This window comes from Trachypithecus francoisi, unplaced genomic scaffold (assembly GCF_009764315.1).
Source record: "Trachypithecus francoisi isolate TF-2019V2 unplaced genomic scaffold, Tfra_2.0 Lachesis_group10, whole genome shotgun sequence".
In the NCBI taxonomy this organism is placed as follows: domain Eukaryota; kingdom Metazoa; phylum Chordata; class Mammalia; order Primates; family Cercopithecidae; genus Trachypithecus; species Trachypithecus francoisi.
The window spans coordinates 44,373,128-44,388,144 of record NW_022681455.1 but is presented as its reverse complement, the minus strand read 5'-3'; the positions used below and the strand labels follow the sequence as shown (position 1 = coordinate 44,388,144).

At 52.1% G+C, this 15,017-nt stretch overlaps 1 protein-coding gene across 5 annotated transcripts in view; it reads right to left on the bottom strand.

Annotated features, from left to right (window-relative positions):
• TMEM63B (transmembrane protein 63B) overlaps positions 1-15,017 on the bottom strand; it is a 28,666-nt gene that overhangs the window by 7,476 nt on the left and 6,173 nt on the right. For 3 of the 5 annotated variants that reach the window (XM_033217302.1, XM_033217305.1, XM_033217301.1), the window contains exons 2-12: positions 13,028-13,210; positions 12,678-12,757; positions 12,417-12,455; positions 11,290-11,380; positions 9,211-9,248; positions 8,098-8,240; positions 7,948-7,999; positions 7,348-7,456; positions 6,615-6,685; positions 1,128-1,208; positions 550-673 (exon numbers count right to left, since the gene is read on the bottom strand). In XM_033217302.1, the coding sequence (XP_033073193.1) occupies positions 550-673; positions 1,128-1,208; positions 6,615-6,685; positions 7,348-7,456; positions 7,948-7,999; positions 8,098-8,240; positions 9,211-9,248; positions 11,290-11,380; positions 12,417-12,455; positions 12,678-12,757; positions 13,028-13,186 (987 nt within the window). In that variant the 5' untranslated portion in view covers positions 13,187-13,210. The remainder of the gene's footprint in view (positions 1-549; positions 674-1,127; positions 1,209-6,614; positions 6,686-7,347; positions 7,457-7,947; positions 8,000-8,097; positions 8,241-9,210; positions 9,249-11,289; positions 11,381-12,416; positions 12,456-12,677; positions 12,758-13,027; positions 13,211-15,017) is intronic. The other 2 variants (XM_033217304.1, XM_033217303.1) reach the window with 1 other exon arrangement.

Genomic DNA, 15,017 nt, shown 5'->3' with positions numbered 1-15,017 from the left:
CAGGCTAAAGTGACCCTCCCACCTCAGCCTCCCAAGTAGCTGGGACTACATGTGTGCAGCACCATGCCTGGCTAATTTTTGTATTTTTTGTAGAGATCAGGTTTTGCCATGTTGCCTAGGCTGGTCTCAACTCCTGGCTCGAGTGATCCACCCACCTCAGCCTCACACAGTGCTGGGATTACAGGCATGTGCCACTGCACCCAGCACCTCTAAGCTTTTTTATATGTATTACTCACTTTACCCTCACAACACTCTCATAAAGTGGGTACATTAACCCCATGAAGAAACTGAGGCACTGAGCAGCAAGCAACTTGCTCAAGTCCCCAGAGTCAGTGGGTACAGCACAACATCGCCCTTTTGGCTGACATCTTCTAATTTGAGGTTTGAAAACCTGGTCGCTCTAGGGACATCAGACAAACCCAACAGTGGGAACTGAGGCTTCAAGGATTCCAGGGACAGTTGGGGACTCACTGAGGGCAGGGCCCCAGCCTTGCCTCCCCAGGACCAGTCCAACCCCTCCCCAGACTCAACAGCCAGCCTGCGTCATACCTGCTCACAGCCTCGCACCACACAGCAGCAGAGGTGGCCGCAGGGCTTGGGGTTGATCATGGTGGGCACGTTCTCCTTGCTCTGGAGGTTTGTGAAGTACAGCTTTCCCCGCTCAGCCTTCTTCCTGTGGGACCCAGATGTCTGGTCACCTACATCTGGGGCTGGGGCTGGCTCAGCTTGGGGGTCATCTAGCTCACGCCCCAAGGACAGGAGCTGTCTTGTTCTTGAATTTGTTTAGGATACATGCTTCAGATGTGGCCACACCCTAAGGTCTCCCCACCCATCCCTAGAGGGCCAGAAGTTCTTCCTGCAGGCTGACCTAAATTTCTCATACTGTAGCCAAAGAAGGGCATGTCCTCAGATGCAGTGGGGACCATGGGCCCCCTTCCCCTCACAACAAACTCTAACCTCCAGGCCTTGGTCTTTCCAGAGCTGAATTAACAGGCCTTCCAAAGAGTTGAATTAAAATCAAATGCCCTAGGAAAAAATCTAGCAGGGGAGCCTGTGTGGTAGCCAATATGTCCTTCACAATGGCAGGGGGCCCTTGGTGTTACCCTTCCCCGCCCGTAGTCCCTTACCTCTCTGCATCGAGGAACATGAGGCGAGCCACGTTGTAACACGGGCGGGCTTCGAGAACTGTACAGTTGGGATAGGCTTCCCTGAAACACAGTCCATGTATCATCTTGTGCAGGGACCCCACCCACCTGCCCCTGACTTTCATCCAAGACCCCATCACCTTCAAGAAACACATCTCCGGCTGGACATGGTGGCTCACGTCTGTAATCCCAGCACTTTGAGGGGCCGAGGTGGGAGGATCACCTGAGGTCAGGAGTTTGAAACCAGCCTGGCCAACATGGTGAAACCCTGTCTCTACTAAAAATACAAAAATTAGCCGGGCGTGGTGGCACATGCCCGTAGTCCCAGCTACTCAGGAGGCTGAGGCAGGAGAATTGCTTGAACCCGGGAGGCGAAGGCTGCAGTAAGCCAAGTTCACACCACTGCACTCCAGCCTGGGTGACAGAGCGAGACTGTCTCAAAAAAAAAAAAAAAAAAAAAAAGACAAAAAAACCCACAGCTCCAATTCAAGCTGCCTTTTTCTTAGTCTACAAAACTGAGAGTTACCCAAGAATAAAGCTTTGCAGTTCCTCCTCATGCTTATCTGAGTGGGGAAGCGGGAGCAGAAGGCCTGAGCACTGTGTGAGTGCAGGCTGGGCTGACGAACCAGGATGTGTAGGGACACGCTGCATGCAGCTGGGAAAGCCTGGGCTATGGTCTGATTCTTGTCCAGGGCTGTGACCTTTAGGTTGAGAGAAACTGCGTCTAGTCATAGGCTATATACTTCCTTAACTCCATTCCCAGAAGACCTGGTCACAGCCCAGCAGTTAGCCTTGACCACAGATTGACCTCAACCAACCCATAACCCAGTCTACAAAATGATTTCTAACTTTGGCCCAAGATAGACAAGAGATTGATCCTGACCCCTGACCAGGGTGAGGGTGACCTCTAACAGTGGCCAAAGACTGAATCTTAAGCCCACCCTGGCCAAAGACTGACCCTAGACTTGTTACCCAGACCCAAGACTGACCTCCTAACCCTGACCCCAGATTCATCCCTACCTTGACTTAAGACTGACCAGAGAGAAACTGTCACTGACTCACTGGTACCTGGTACTGGGCAGGGCTTGAAGAATGCTTGCTGAGTGAAGGAATAGTTCATTTTTTTTTTGTTTGTTTGAAATATTTTGAGATGGGGTCTCGTTGTATTGCCCAGGCTGGTCTTGAACTCTTGGGTTCAAGTGATCCTCCTTGCCTCAGCTTCCCAAAGTGCTGGCATTACACTAGTGAGCCACCATGGCTGGTGGGAATAGTTACTTTTTTTTTCTTTTTCTTTTTGAGACAGAGTCTCACTCTGTCACCCAGGCTAAGATGCAGTGATGTGATCTTGGCTCACTGCAACCGTCGCTTCCCGGGTTCAAGCAATTCTCGTGCTTCAGCTTTCTGAGTAGCTGGGACTACAGGTTATACCCAGCTAATTTTTTTTTTTTTTTTTTTGTATTTTTAGTAGAGATGGGATTTCACCATGTTGGCTAGGCTGGTCTCAAACTCCTAACCTCAGGTGATTGGCCCGCCCTTGTCTCCCAAGTGCTGGGATTACAGGCATGAGCCACCACACCCAGCCTAATAGACTTTTTTTTTTTTTTTTTTGATGTGGAGTCTTGCTCTGTCGCCCAGGCTGGAATGCAGTGGTACAATCTCAGCTCACTGTAACCTCCACCTCCTGGGTTCAAGTGATTCTCCTATCTCAGCCTCCTCAGTAGTTGGGATTATAGGCATGTGCCACCATGCCTGCCTAATTTTTATGTTTTTAGTAGAGATGGGGCTTCACCATCTTGGCCAGGCTGGTCTTGAATTCCTGACCTTGTGATTCACCCGCCTCGGCCCCCCAGAGTGTTGGGATTACAGGTGTGAGCCACCGTGCCTGGCCAGTAGTTTGTTTTTAAATCTGATCACGCAGTGTTCTTTGATCCTAATCCTTAATCTAGACTGAGTTCCCATCTTTTTATATTTTATTACAATTTCTAGGTTGAACACAGTGGCTCATGCCTGCAATCCCAACACTTTGAGAGGCCGAGACAGGAGGACTGCTTGAGGCCAGGAGTTCATGACCAGCCTAGGCAACAGAATGAGACCCCATCCCTAAAGAAAGAAAGAAAAAATTTAGCCAGGTGTGGTGGAGAGTGCCTATAGTCCCAGCTACTCAGGAGTCTGAGGCAGGAGGATCGATTTAGCCCAGGAGGTCAAGGCTGCAGTGAGCTGTGACCACACCCCTGTATTGCAGCACTCCAGCCAGGGAGACAGAGTGAGACTCGGCCTCAAAAAAAATTTTTTTTTAATGAAGGACCACCAAGTATTGAATGCATGAGTTACTGTTCTAAAGTATTAACACAGACCTCATAAACCCATGAGAATTTAGAAACTTAAATCTGGGATAGGGTCCTTGAAATGGACTTCCCAGGAGGCTAAAGATCTTTCCTCTGATATTGTTCCTCAAACCATTTTAGGTTTCCCCTTTGGAAGGGTCTGCTCTCATTCTCACTAGACTAATCTCTAATCCTCTAAATCCAACCACACAGGCCCCTTGATTTGCACACAAGATACTCCCTAATTGTGCTGAGACAGTCCTTCAATCCAGACAGACCACAGACTTGGACCGCAAGCCCTGCCTAATCCTGACAATGAGCTCAAGGGCTGTCTCTTACTCACCATATACCCAGCCCTGTCCCAACAGCTTGTATATAGTAGGTGTTCAATACACATGTGGTAAATGAGCAGATCAATGAAATGGCTACTCCATAATGCTCATCTCAGTGATCCAAAAAACTCCAGTTAGGACTACAGTCTCCCTTAGCCCTGCTTATAGGCTGACCTCTCCTAAACAAAACTACAGACCCACCCCTGAAACACAACTAGGATCTTGAGCTTCCCAAGGGTACTGATCAGGTTTGGTTCTACTCTGTCTCCCAGGCATGAAGCACATAGTAGGTGTACAATAAATGTGGGCTGAATGAATAGACGGTTGACTAGGAGGGTTCACTCAGGTCTCTGTTCAAATGCCACCCTGTCAGAGTCCCGCCCTGTCCACCCCATCAGAAATAGCAACCCTTCCCAACCCCTCTTACCCTGCCCACTTCCCTGCTGTGGTTTTCTTAGCACCTACCCCTTCTTGACACAGTCTCTATTACTAGTTCATCTGTTCCCTGTCCACCCCTCCCCACCAAAATGTAAGCAAATGAAGGCAGGCCTTCTGTTGTTAACTGCTATACCCCCAGCTCCTCCCCATGCAGTCACATGGTAGGTGCTCACTAGATATTTGTATCAAAACAACAACAACAACAACAACAAGAAAAAAACCCAACACCAGATTTCAATACAAACTGATAACTGATTCCAACTGGATGGTAATATTAAGATGTCACCTAATTCATTGTTACCAAAGATGGTATGAGAAAAAAAAAAAAAAGATGTCACTTAATTCTGAGTACACACTGTCCTTAATCCTGACCCAGAGTGCCCTGTAATGCTGATGACACCTTGAACCTCAGACAGGACCCCAAACAGTTTTCTCATACTGACAAGAATGATCTAATTTTGACTGCTGTTTTATAGCCTGTATAAGGACTGGGCTTATTTCTAATTTATTTGTGCCTGGCACATAGAAGGTTGTCAATAATTGCATGTAGTGTGAAAGAGTATCCATCTACTAATGCTGATCACAAACCAGTCCTTAATCTTCTAACACAGGCTCTGGAATCTGACCCTGACCAGATAGATGTTCACTCTCAATCCTGTCCAAACACGATCTCTGATTGGATCACACACAGGCCTGACTCAGGACAGTGAGTGAACTCTGATTCTGGCCAACTGACAGATCTGGGCCTCGGATTCAACCTTGATTCTTTACTTTCTTTCTTTTTTGAGACAGGGTCTTGCCCTATTACCCAGGCTGCAGTACAGTGGCACAATCACAGTTCACTACAGCATCAGCCTCTTGGGCTCAAGCCATCCTCCCACCTCAGTCGCCTGAGTAGTTGGGACTATTGGTGCATGCTACCATGTCTGGCTAATTTTTATATTTTTCTGTAGAGATGGGGTTTCAACATGTTGTCCAGGCTGGTCTTGAACTCCTGGGCTCAAGCAATCTTCTCAAGGGGATTACAGGTGTGAGCCACCACACCTGGCCTAAACCCTGATTTTGACGCTAGACTGAGCCCAAACCTCAACCTCAGTCTGGGTCATGATCCAGACCAATGTCCCTTATCATGACCACTGGCCAGCTCCCGATTCTGACCACAGACTGACCTCAGAGCAATCTCTGATCAGACCCTGGATTAGCTCCTAAAGCCGATCACCATACTATGAACCCCCTGAGAACTCAATAGTTTTTCTTTGTTTGAGACAGAGTCTCACTCTGTCGCCCAGGCTGGAGTGCAGTGGCACAATCTCAGCTCACTGCAACCTCTGCCTCCCAGGTTCAAGTGATTCTTCTGCCTCAGCCTCCCGAGTAGCTGGGACTACTGGTGCACGCCACCACGCCTGGCTAATTTTTGTATTTTCAGTAGAGACAGGGTTTTGCCATATTGGCCAGGCTGGTCTCAAACTCCCGGCCCTCAGTGATCTTTTATTATTGTTTTTAAGACATGGGGTATCACTATGTTGCCCAGGCTGGTCTTGAACTCCTGGCCTCAAGTGATCTGCCCACCTTGGTCTCCCAAAGTGCTGGGATTACAGGCATGAGCTATCATGCCTGGCCTTATTCATTTTTTACAGTCCCAAAGCCCACTATGGTAACTTATGACTAAGAGCACTTGAGAAAGTTTGCTGAGTGAACAGATGCATATGTGAGAGGAGCCCTAATCCTGTGGTATAGAGACTGTCCCTACACACCCCCATGGAGGGGCCCTTTACTCTCATTCCCCACCCTATGAGCTGCGCCCCAAGATGCATCCGTAGCCATGGGGTGACCAGGTGAGTTCCCACTTTGATTCATTACATCACCTCCCTTTTCTCTAGTTTCTGGCCACCGGACAGTCCAGGAGGTCTGCTCTACCCACCCCAAGACATAATTCCAGAGCTGAAAAAGTCTCAGAGAATACACAGTTCAAATTATCCTGGACTCCTTGGAATCCACTGAAAACCAAGGAGCTTCTCCCTGTCATATCTGCACACAAACTCCAGAACGCTGCTTTTAATTTTAAAGAAGGTATGTACTCCAATGGACCCTGGGTCAACGACTTATGACCCAGTCTGAGCCAGGAGGAGGTTTGCGGGTAGGGGGTTTGAGTGACTCGCTCTTCAAGTTTTTGTCCTCGTTTTCCTGTTTTAAAGGGGCCTATCACCCAGCCCAAGTGCTAAACCACCCTGGAATCGGACATTTCTTCCTGGATCTAATCTCTATCCCACTCATGGGAGAGCTCCAGGTTAGCGTATAAGGATGTTCTTGGAGTTCAAAGGCAGAGAAGGCTCTGCAGCAGGGCTTGAGTCTAGGGGGAAGTGTAGCTTACTCACTCAAAATGCTTCTTGATCTTTTCTGACTCTGCATATTTGGAGATTCCATTGATGAAGAGGGTCCGCTTCACCTGGGTGACAGGGGAGTGGGTTTGCCTTCTGAGGCCTGACCCCAGCGGAGCCAGAGGATGTGGGGGGTGGGGGGCACTAGAGAAGGAGGTTTTGTTTTGAGGGGGTAGAGAAGTAGGTGAGCAGAGGGGAGCAGATGGGGTGAGAGGAGGCCTTAGTTATGGATAAACCAGGTCCCAGGGAAAGCAGGGGAGTGTTTCTAACAGAAATCAGACAGTGAGCCTAACGAAAGAGCCACACCACCCTATGCTGTTGAGGGGTTATAGAGGCAGATGAAGGGGGTACTACTTTCAGCTCCTTAGACTCCGAGGACCCAGTACAGTGGTTGGCATAGAGTAGGTGTCCGGTTCTGGCTTGATAAGTGCATGTAGAAGGGGAAGGAATATTACTATCCTAATGTCAGCCACAGCTACTTCCCCAAGTGCTGGGCACAGCACGGCTGTTTCCGCGTATTCCCCACAACCTTGGGGGAGGTACTATTGTTATCCCATTTTACAGATGAGAAAATCATGGCTTGGGAGGTTATGTAACTTGCAGGATGGGAGCTCCTGAGCCAGCATTCAAACCCAGCTGACACCTCTCAGGGCTGAGACAAGAGAGGCCTGCAGGGAAGGGAAGGGAAGAGGCTGGGGCCGGGGCAGGACCTGGGCTCTGCTCCACGCACCAGATCGTCCTCCTTGTAGCGCATCTTGGAGGTGTGTCTACGCATGCTGTAGACGGTGAGCAGCAGATACAGGAAGGCGAAGGAGGTGTGCAGCCATAGCAGGTTGTTCCTGGGAGGAGCAGAGAGGATACACAGGAGCCACTCGGGCTAGGACACACTCAGATGAGATGCCTCAGCCTGTCAGTGTTAAACCCTTGATACAGACAGGGCCCTCTACTGCCACCAGCCTTCTGGCACTGACTCCTCACAAGGCAGGCCCACATCCCACATCCCCTAGACCCCAAGATTCTCCCATTCCAATGAAAATGTCCCTGATAGGCCACCTCTCTACGCCCTACCCACTGGTTACAGGGTCTCCAACTGCCCCAGTTGGCCCTCCCTGGTTCCTGAGATTTCACCCTCCTCTTCTGTATCTGGTCATCCTTGGGGGATCCTCAGCAGGCATCCCCCTCTTCTGTCTCCAACCCAAGCCCTCAGGGACCCTCAGCCATCCCTGTAACCTTTGCTCCCATCAATGCAGCTGCCTTTCCTCTCTGTCCCACATCATGGCCCAGACTCTGGTCGTAGACCTTGGCCTGGCCGACCAGCTTCACATCTTACCCTGATTTCAAGTTGGCAATGGTGGTTCTCCCAAAGCTGTAGGCATTGTTCTCTAGGGGGTGGGAAGAGGGAGAGGATGATGGTGGGGTCAGGGCACATCCCCTCCAGCCCCATCCTCTCTCCACCCTAGCCGTCCTGGCCCTCACTGACCCAGCAGGTCCCCTGAGAAGTTGACAGGCAGCACGATGCCTACGGAGAGGACGCCCACAACCACCAGCAGCCCGATGATGTGCCGCTGAAAGGACAGGTAGTGCACGGCGTCGCCCCCACATTTGTCCCGGATCTCATCATCCCTGCAGCCGTACGGGGTAGACAGAGGAATTAGGTTAGGACCAGGGCAAGAAAAGGGCTGCAACTTACCTGCCCTGACCCACCCCCACCCCAGCTCCAGCTGATCTGGCAGCAGTACAGGGCTGAAATGGGACTTCTTGGTCCCCTATTTTCTGTGAGGGGAGAGGGGAGCAAGGCAGAAGAGAGGGGGAGGGAGAAAAAAGAGAAATGCACGGAGAAGGGGAGGGATTAAGGCAGAGGGCTAGAAGGAAAGAAAGAGGTAAAAGAAAAAAGAAACTGCAGAGAGAGGAAGGGGAAGAAGAAAAATGAGGAATGCAGAGAAAAGGGAAGAAAAAAGAGAAATATCTGTGGAGGGAGGAAGAGGAGAAAGGAGGAGGACCAGCAGGAGGAGGAGTGGTAAAAGAGGCAGAAGTGAAGGAAGGATGGGAGGAGGGGCAGCAGCACCTCATGGGTGTGGCTGAGCCTGGTGTAGTGAAGTGAGGTACCCATGCAGGAGGCTTGGGGGAGTGGGTGGCAGCAGTGCTGACCTGTCCCGGCTTCCTGCCTTTCTCAGTGCTCACTGCCTGCCTGCTGGACTCTGGCTGGATCTCCTGAGTTCTGCCTGCTGGACACAGGCTCTGCCTGCCGCTGGCTGGCTGCTCCCAGCCTACTGCTGCCCCCACCCGCTGGCTGCACAGAGGCTGAGGCAGGGGCTCCACCCCTTCTCTCTAGGTGGGGCGGGGCAGGGAGAGAAGAGGGAAGAGCGGGCCCTCCAGGCAGGGGGGTCACAGAGGAGATTGTGGGGTCAAGCGAGTGTTCAGGGAACAGCAGAGGCTCAGGTCCCCAGGGCTTGGCCTTCCAGAGCAGGGAGGAGGGTGCTGGGCTGGCAAGGAGTGCTAAGGCCCTGAAAACTGCTGGCTTCTCAATTTTGTAGGGAGATGCCAGGTTCTGAAGTTTCTCTCTTTCTTTAGAGCTTGAAGATGGTCCACTTACTTTATCCTGAAGATGGCTGTCAGCCAGGAACAGAAACCCTGGGGGAACAGAGGGCTGTCAGCGGGAGTCCCCAGCCCACCAACCCGAACCTCTCTTCTCCCTCAAGTCCCACCCATTCTCATAATTACCTCCAGGAACAGCTTCCACACCCCTCGCTAAAAAAAATCTTTATATCCTAGGAACTAGCTTATCCCCAAAAAGGGAGAGAGGGAAGGTCTCAGCCCTCAAAGAAAAAAGACCAACACTAAACAGGGTTATCTGTGAATCCTCATGTCCAGATCTACAGATTTCTGCAAATACCCTGTGGCTGTGTGGGCCAGGGTGGGATGGGTGGGGCTTGGGGTTCTAAGGTTAGCAGGGCCTCCAGACCTCCAGCTAATAAGAGTTTGCAACATGGCTGCCAAAAGCAGAGAGGGGGGCCTTGCTGCCTGAATTCCAGCTATTAATCCTCTAGTCTACCCTGGAGGGACTAAAGCCCAGGGTCACTGTGAGCTACAAGATATCTCCCCACCTCCGGTCAGGTGTGGTGGCTCACACCTGTAATCCCAGCACTTTGGGAGGCCAAGGTGGGCGGATCACCTGAGGTCAGGAGTTCAAGATCAGCCTGGCCAACATGGTGACACCCCCCATCTCTACTAAAAATACAAAAATTAGCCGGGTGTGATGATGCGCGCTTGTAATCCCAGTTACTTGGGAGGCTGAGGCTGGAGAATTGTTTGAACCCAGGAGGTGGAGGTTGCAGTGAGCCGAGATCACACCACTGCACTCCAGCCTGGGTGACAGAGCAACACTCCATCTCAGGGAAAAATTGAAAAAAAAAAAGAGAGATCTCCCCGCTCCACCCTCTAGGCCTGTAAAGGCAGAGAGTGGGGATATTCAGGGGAGGGCTGGGCAGAGGGCACCCTGCCCCTAACTCCATCCAGGAGAAGGTCCAGACATAACACAGGATGGGGTAGAAAGGTGCCTTTCAGCCATGATTCAGGACCATGCTACCTGTTGCCAACATCACCTGAGTCTGGGGACCATCTGGACACCTCTGGCTAGCAGGTGTGACAACTTTGCCACCTACCAGTGTGAGTCCAACTCAGGAAGCTGAAGGCCATCTTCTGCTGGGACTGCTGGAAGAGCTGCCACCCCTAGGACTTGCAGCCCAAGAGGGACTGACCAGGGCCACCCCATGTCTGAGGATTAGAGTTCTGACTAAGCTCCTCACCCTCATGGAATTAATGACGGAGAGCCAGGCAGGTAACACCTGTGTGTTAGGTCTGATATGAAAGGGGGTCTGGAGTCTGTTATGAACTGCCATTCATACGCCTTTTTGAAAGGGACCACTGCCACTCAGCTCCAATCCACAAGCAGGTCAACTGGCCCACACGGCCAGGGGTCACCCAACTGCAACCTCTGAGCAACATGACGGATTCTGTTGGTTTTGCTAGGCAGGGCTGGAGGGCTTATTATTTCTTTTGTTTGTTTGTTTTGAGACGGAGTCTCGCCCTGTTGCCCAGGCTGGAGTGCAGTGGGGTGATCTCAGCTCACTGCAAGCTCTGCCTCCTGAGTTCACTCCATTCTCCTGCCTCAGCCTTCCAAGTAGCTAGGATTATAGGCGCCAGCCACCATGCCTGGCTAATTTTTTGTATTTTTAGTAAAGACGGGGTTTCACCATGTGGGCCAGGATGCTCTCGATCTCCTGACCTCGTGATCCTCCTGCCTCGGCCTCCCAAAGTGCTGGGATTACAGGCATGAGCCAAGGGCTTATTATTACTTCTAAAACCATGACTACGGAAAAAAGGTGGCCTTAGGATTAATCAGCAGAAGTGAGCACAGAACTCTTTGTGGCAAAGTTGGGAATTCACGAATGTTAGGGCTGTGCTAGTTTGGAGGCTGTGACATACAGGAAGGAGTCAGGAGTTCTGGGCCTGGGGGGGTCATCCTGTGGTTCCTTGGATGAATCACTTTCCTTGCTGAGGAGGAGGCCAAACCAGCATCCCTGACTCCACATCACTGAAAGTGAGGGACTTCTCAGCCCATATGCCCTGGGGGAGGGGTGGGGGACTAAGAAGTTTGGGGGAGGGCACTCACATTGTCCCTTTGGTCAAAGTCAACGGAGCTGGATACAGAGGTGAGACGCTCATACCGGTCATGACTGTCCCCGTGCATCGCTGAAGCCACACTGAGGGTGAGGGAGATAAGAGATCAGAAAGCCTGTTGAGTCTGAGTCCCCGGGGAGCTGGGCTGAGTGCTCCAGAGCTCCAGGGCCATAGAAGGCACAGAAGGCACAGGAAGCGCAGAGGCTGAAGCAGAGAGGAATGACTGCCCTCTACCCGGCTTTCCTCAAATATGCCTCTTCCTTTCAGGGTGACTCAGGGTGGGAGCGGAGGTGGGCACTGATGCTGGGTAGTGGGGCCTTGAGGGAGGAGGTAATCTTCATCATCTCCCTAAGGAGGCTGAAGCAAGAACGCCAGAGGGCCCTGCAGTTCCAGAGTTGACTGACAGGGGCTGGGGACAGGCAACAGAGCCAATATTATGCAAAGAGCAATGAGGAGGTGGAGGAAAGGATGGACCAGGAAAACCTGGAAGGGCTGGGAAGACTGGAAGGTCTCCTGGGTGGGACCCTCTCCTCCCCTCCCCTCCTCTCCCCCCCTCCCCTCCCCTCCTTTCCCTACCCTCCCGCTTCCCTGACTCCAACAGCTGTTACAACTGCAACTCCAATCCTATAGACAGAGATGACAAAGTGACAAAAAAGCCCAGTCTGGGGGGCTCCTTGGGCAGTCCCCCTCCCAGGCCTCCAGAAGAGGTGAGCAGAGAACCCTGGAATATGAAGAACTAGCTGTTAGGTGACAAGAAGCTGCTGGTGACACCCAATCTTGTCTCTACGTGATTGTGCTGAGGATTTCCTGAAGGACAACCCCTCCCCTCCAGCCAACAAGGGCCACATAGGCAGGGGCACACAGAGAGGGACTTCTCACAGGGAGAGACTTCTCCCAGGCAGGGAGCCAGAGGGAGAGATGAAGGGGAGCTGAGGCAGAGACAAGCTGGGGAGCCCCCTGCTCTGCAAAGCACACCGCCTGCGTTAATCCGAAACATGAGCCTGCAGAGGAGAAAACTGCAAAAAGAAACCAGCAACTTGGCAGGAAGAGAAGAGAAGCGTGAGAGAAGAAAAGGGAAAGCTGGTTTAGTGGGAATGAGGGGGCTGGTGCCCCACATACTATTCCTGTTCCACTCGGTCCCTCTCCTGCCGCCGAAGCCTGGGGACAGAGAACAGACAGGGTTAGCAGAGGTGGGGAAGAGTACCTGGGGACAGGTGAGGAACAAGGCCCAACTGAGGGCCCCCATGCCCACATTGGGGCTAGTCCCTTTTCATCCCCCCAGCAAAGGGGAATGAGAGAGGGCTGGCTCCTTCCTATTCCTAAGGAGTGTGGAGCAAGGTGTGTGTGTGGAGAGCTAGAGGGAGGGTCCCAGACCCTTACCTGTCTGCATCTGTCACCAAGGCCAGCCGCCCATAGTCCCAGGCCACCTTCCGGAGGATAGAGAATAAGAACAGCAGTGCCTGAGGGAAGAGGGGGCAGTTGGCAAGTGCAGAGGCTGTCCACCTGCTGGACTAGGGGGCAGAAGCAGAGGGTCCAAAATCTTGTCTTAGAAGGGGATGACCCTGGCTCGGGTGAATGGTCAAAGTCGAGGCTTGGGCTGGATGATGGAGACTCCTCCTGCTTAAGCCTGGGAAGCCAGGGGCAGGTGGCAGAGTGGTTAGAGCTGGAGGTGTTTGCCAGGTGTGTACAGGGCATGGATGCCAAGGTAGGGGGTGGCAGTAGGCACTCACAAGGAAGCACATGAAGTCGAGAGCCAGCACGGTGGGGACGCCCCCAAAGGGCAGGCCCTGCAGGACAGTGCTGCGGATGCGGGCGCTGTAGCAGTAGTCCTTGGGGTTGCTGTTGTTGAGGGCCGTGGTGCCCAGTGTGGCCAGCAGAAAGGGCAGCATGGCTGCTACTGCCGCATGGTCCTCCTGGGCAGAGGGTGGAACAGTCAGCTGGGTTTGCCTCCATCCCCTTCATGGCCCAGTAGGGTGGGTGTGGGGAGGGGGCAGTGAGGGCAGATCACCAGGCTGCCTGGGTAGGTGGAAGCTCTGGCCTCTGGAGATAAGGGCCTAGGGAGGGGAGAGTTGAGTCACATGGATTTGCCTTCACTGGCAATCTGGCTATGACACCCCACCCTGGGTGTGGGGAACTCAGTCTAGATGCCAGGCCTGGACTGGGGAGGCTGGTTTCATTAAGAGGCTGGTTTCATTTTCAGGAAAGGGTCTGTGATTTTCTAACATCTATCTAAATGCCCCCTGCCCCTGCCACCCCCACACTCTCATTCTTTCTGTCTTAGGGCAGGGGGCGGAGCTGAGCCTGGGAAGACAGGGAGGGGTCTTAGACTTGAGGACTCAGGGTAAGATGAGGGGTCTCCGCATCAGGGGAAAATGGGTCAGGAGCCAGCTGCCTCATCCTGATCTTTTCTTTCTATGCCTATTAGCAAAATGGCACGATTTCATTTGATTAGGGTTTTGAACTCTGTTAATCACCTCTATATAACTGGCTTAGGTTCGACGATGGGTCAGAGTAGGAAGTCAAGTAAATAGCCGGACTTCTGCGTTCGAGTTACCTCCCTGGCCCCAGCCACTCCTGCTTATTCTCATTTCTCTTCCCTATGCCGTTCTCCTCTCTTCAGTTATTTGCACAGGATCACCTGAGTGTTATGAGTACTACAACTCCCACAGTGCCATGCTCCTGCCTCTAAAGCAGGGAAGGCTGGGAAAGCTATGCCCTCCGGCGAGCTTTTCCACTGGCAAAGGAGGGGAGAGTGGGTGGGGGCCTCTTAGCCTGCCCGGGCAGCCAGGGTGCTGTCTGGTTCCCTGCTACGGCCAGCTGCGTTGATGCTCAGAGTGGATGGGGTGGCCAGGAGGAGGAGGAAAGGGACAGCCAGCCTGAGTGCCTGGGTTCTCAAAGTGCTTGGGGACAGAATAGAGTGGGCCCCTGGGGAGAATCCCAGGATGGCGGAGAAGTGTGGCCTCAGCAGTACAACACTGCCCCACCCATTTTACTGGGGGGTCCCTGGGGGACCCTTCTGCTGACAACACTGAAGCTCTGCCTTGGGGGCGGGGGGTGGGGGAAGGTCCTCAGGGAAGGAAAAGGAAAACCAGACAAAGAGAACAACAAAACTAGAAACAGTGACTGCAACTTCAGGAGCAGGGTCCCTTAGCTCCCAGGGGGAATCAGAGTGTTTCTCCTGCCTCTTCCTAACACTTCAACCACAGGGCAAGAGGCAGAAGCCCTCAGATAGAGGGGAGGATGGAGTTGTTTATGTGTTTTACTTGGTCCCAGGGAGTCTCTGCAAAGCCTGGATTAGGAAGACTAAAGGAGTAACTGCTGGTGTATCATGCCTCCCCCTTTTCCAGTTCAAGCTGCCTTTAAAAATACACCAATTTAGTAATTGTATCAGGTACCATTTGTCCAGTGCCCTCAGTTTCAAGAATAATATATTCGTGATTTCATTCAATCCTCAACGATCCTGAGTTGAGTGTCACTGACATTTTAGGGTGGGGGCACAGGGACTCAGAGGTTAGGTAACTTTCCCAAGGTCACACTGCTAATAAAATGAGGGACCTAGGACCCAAACCTAGCTCACCTTCTTTTTAAAGCTAGAATGCTTTTTAGGGTACCACAATGCTTTTCTGATGTACCTAGAACAGGACTCGGCAAACCATGGAAGCTTTATAAATGCTCATTAAAAGTTCTCAGGCCAGAGAACTTGAGGGTGCTGTGGAAATG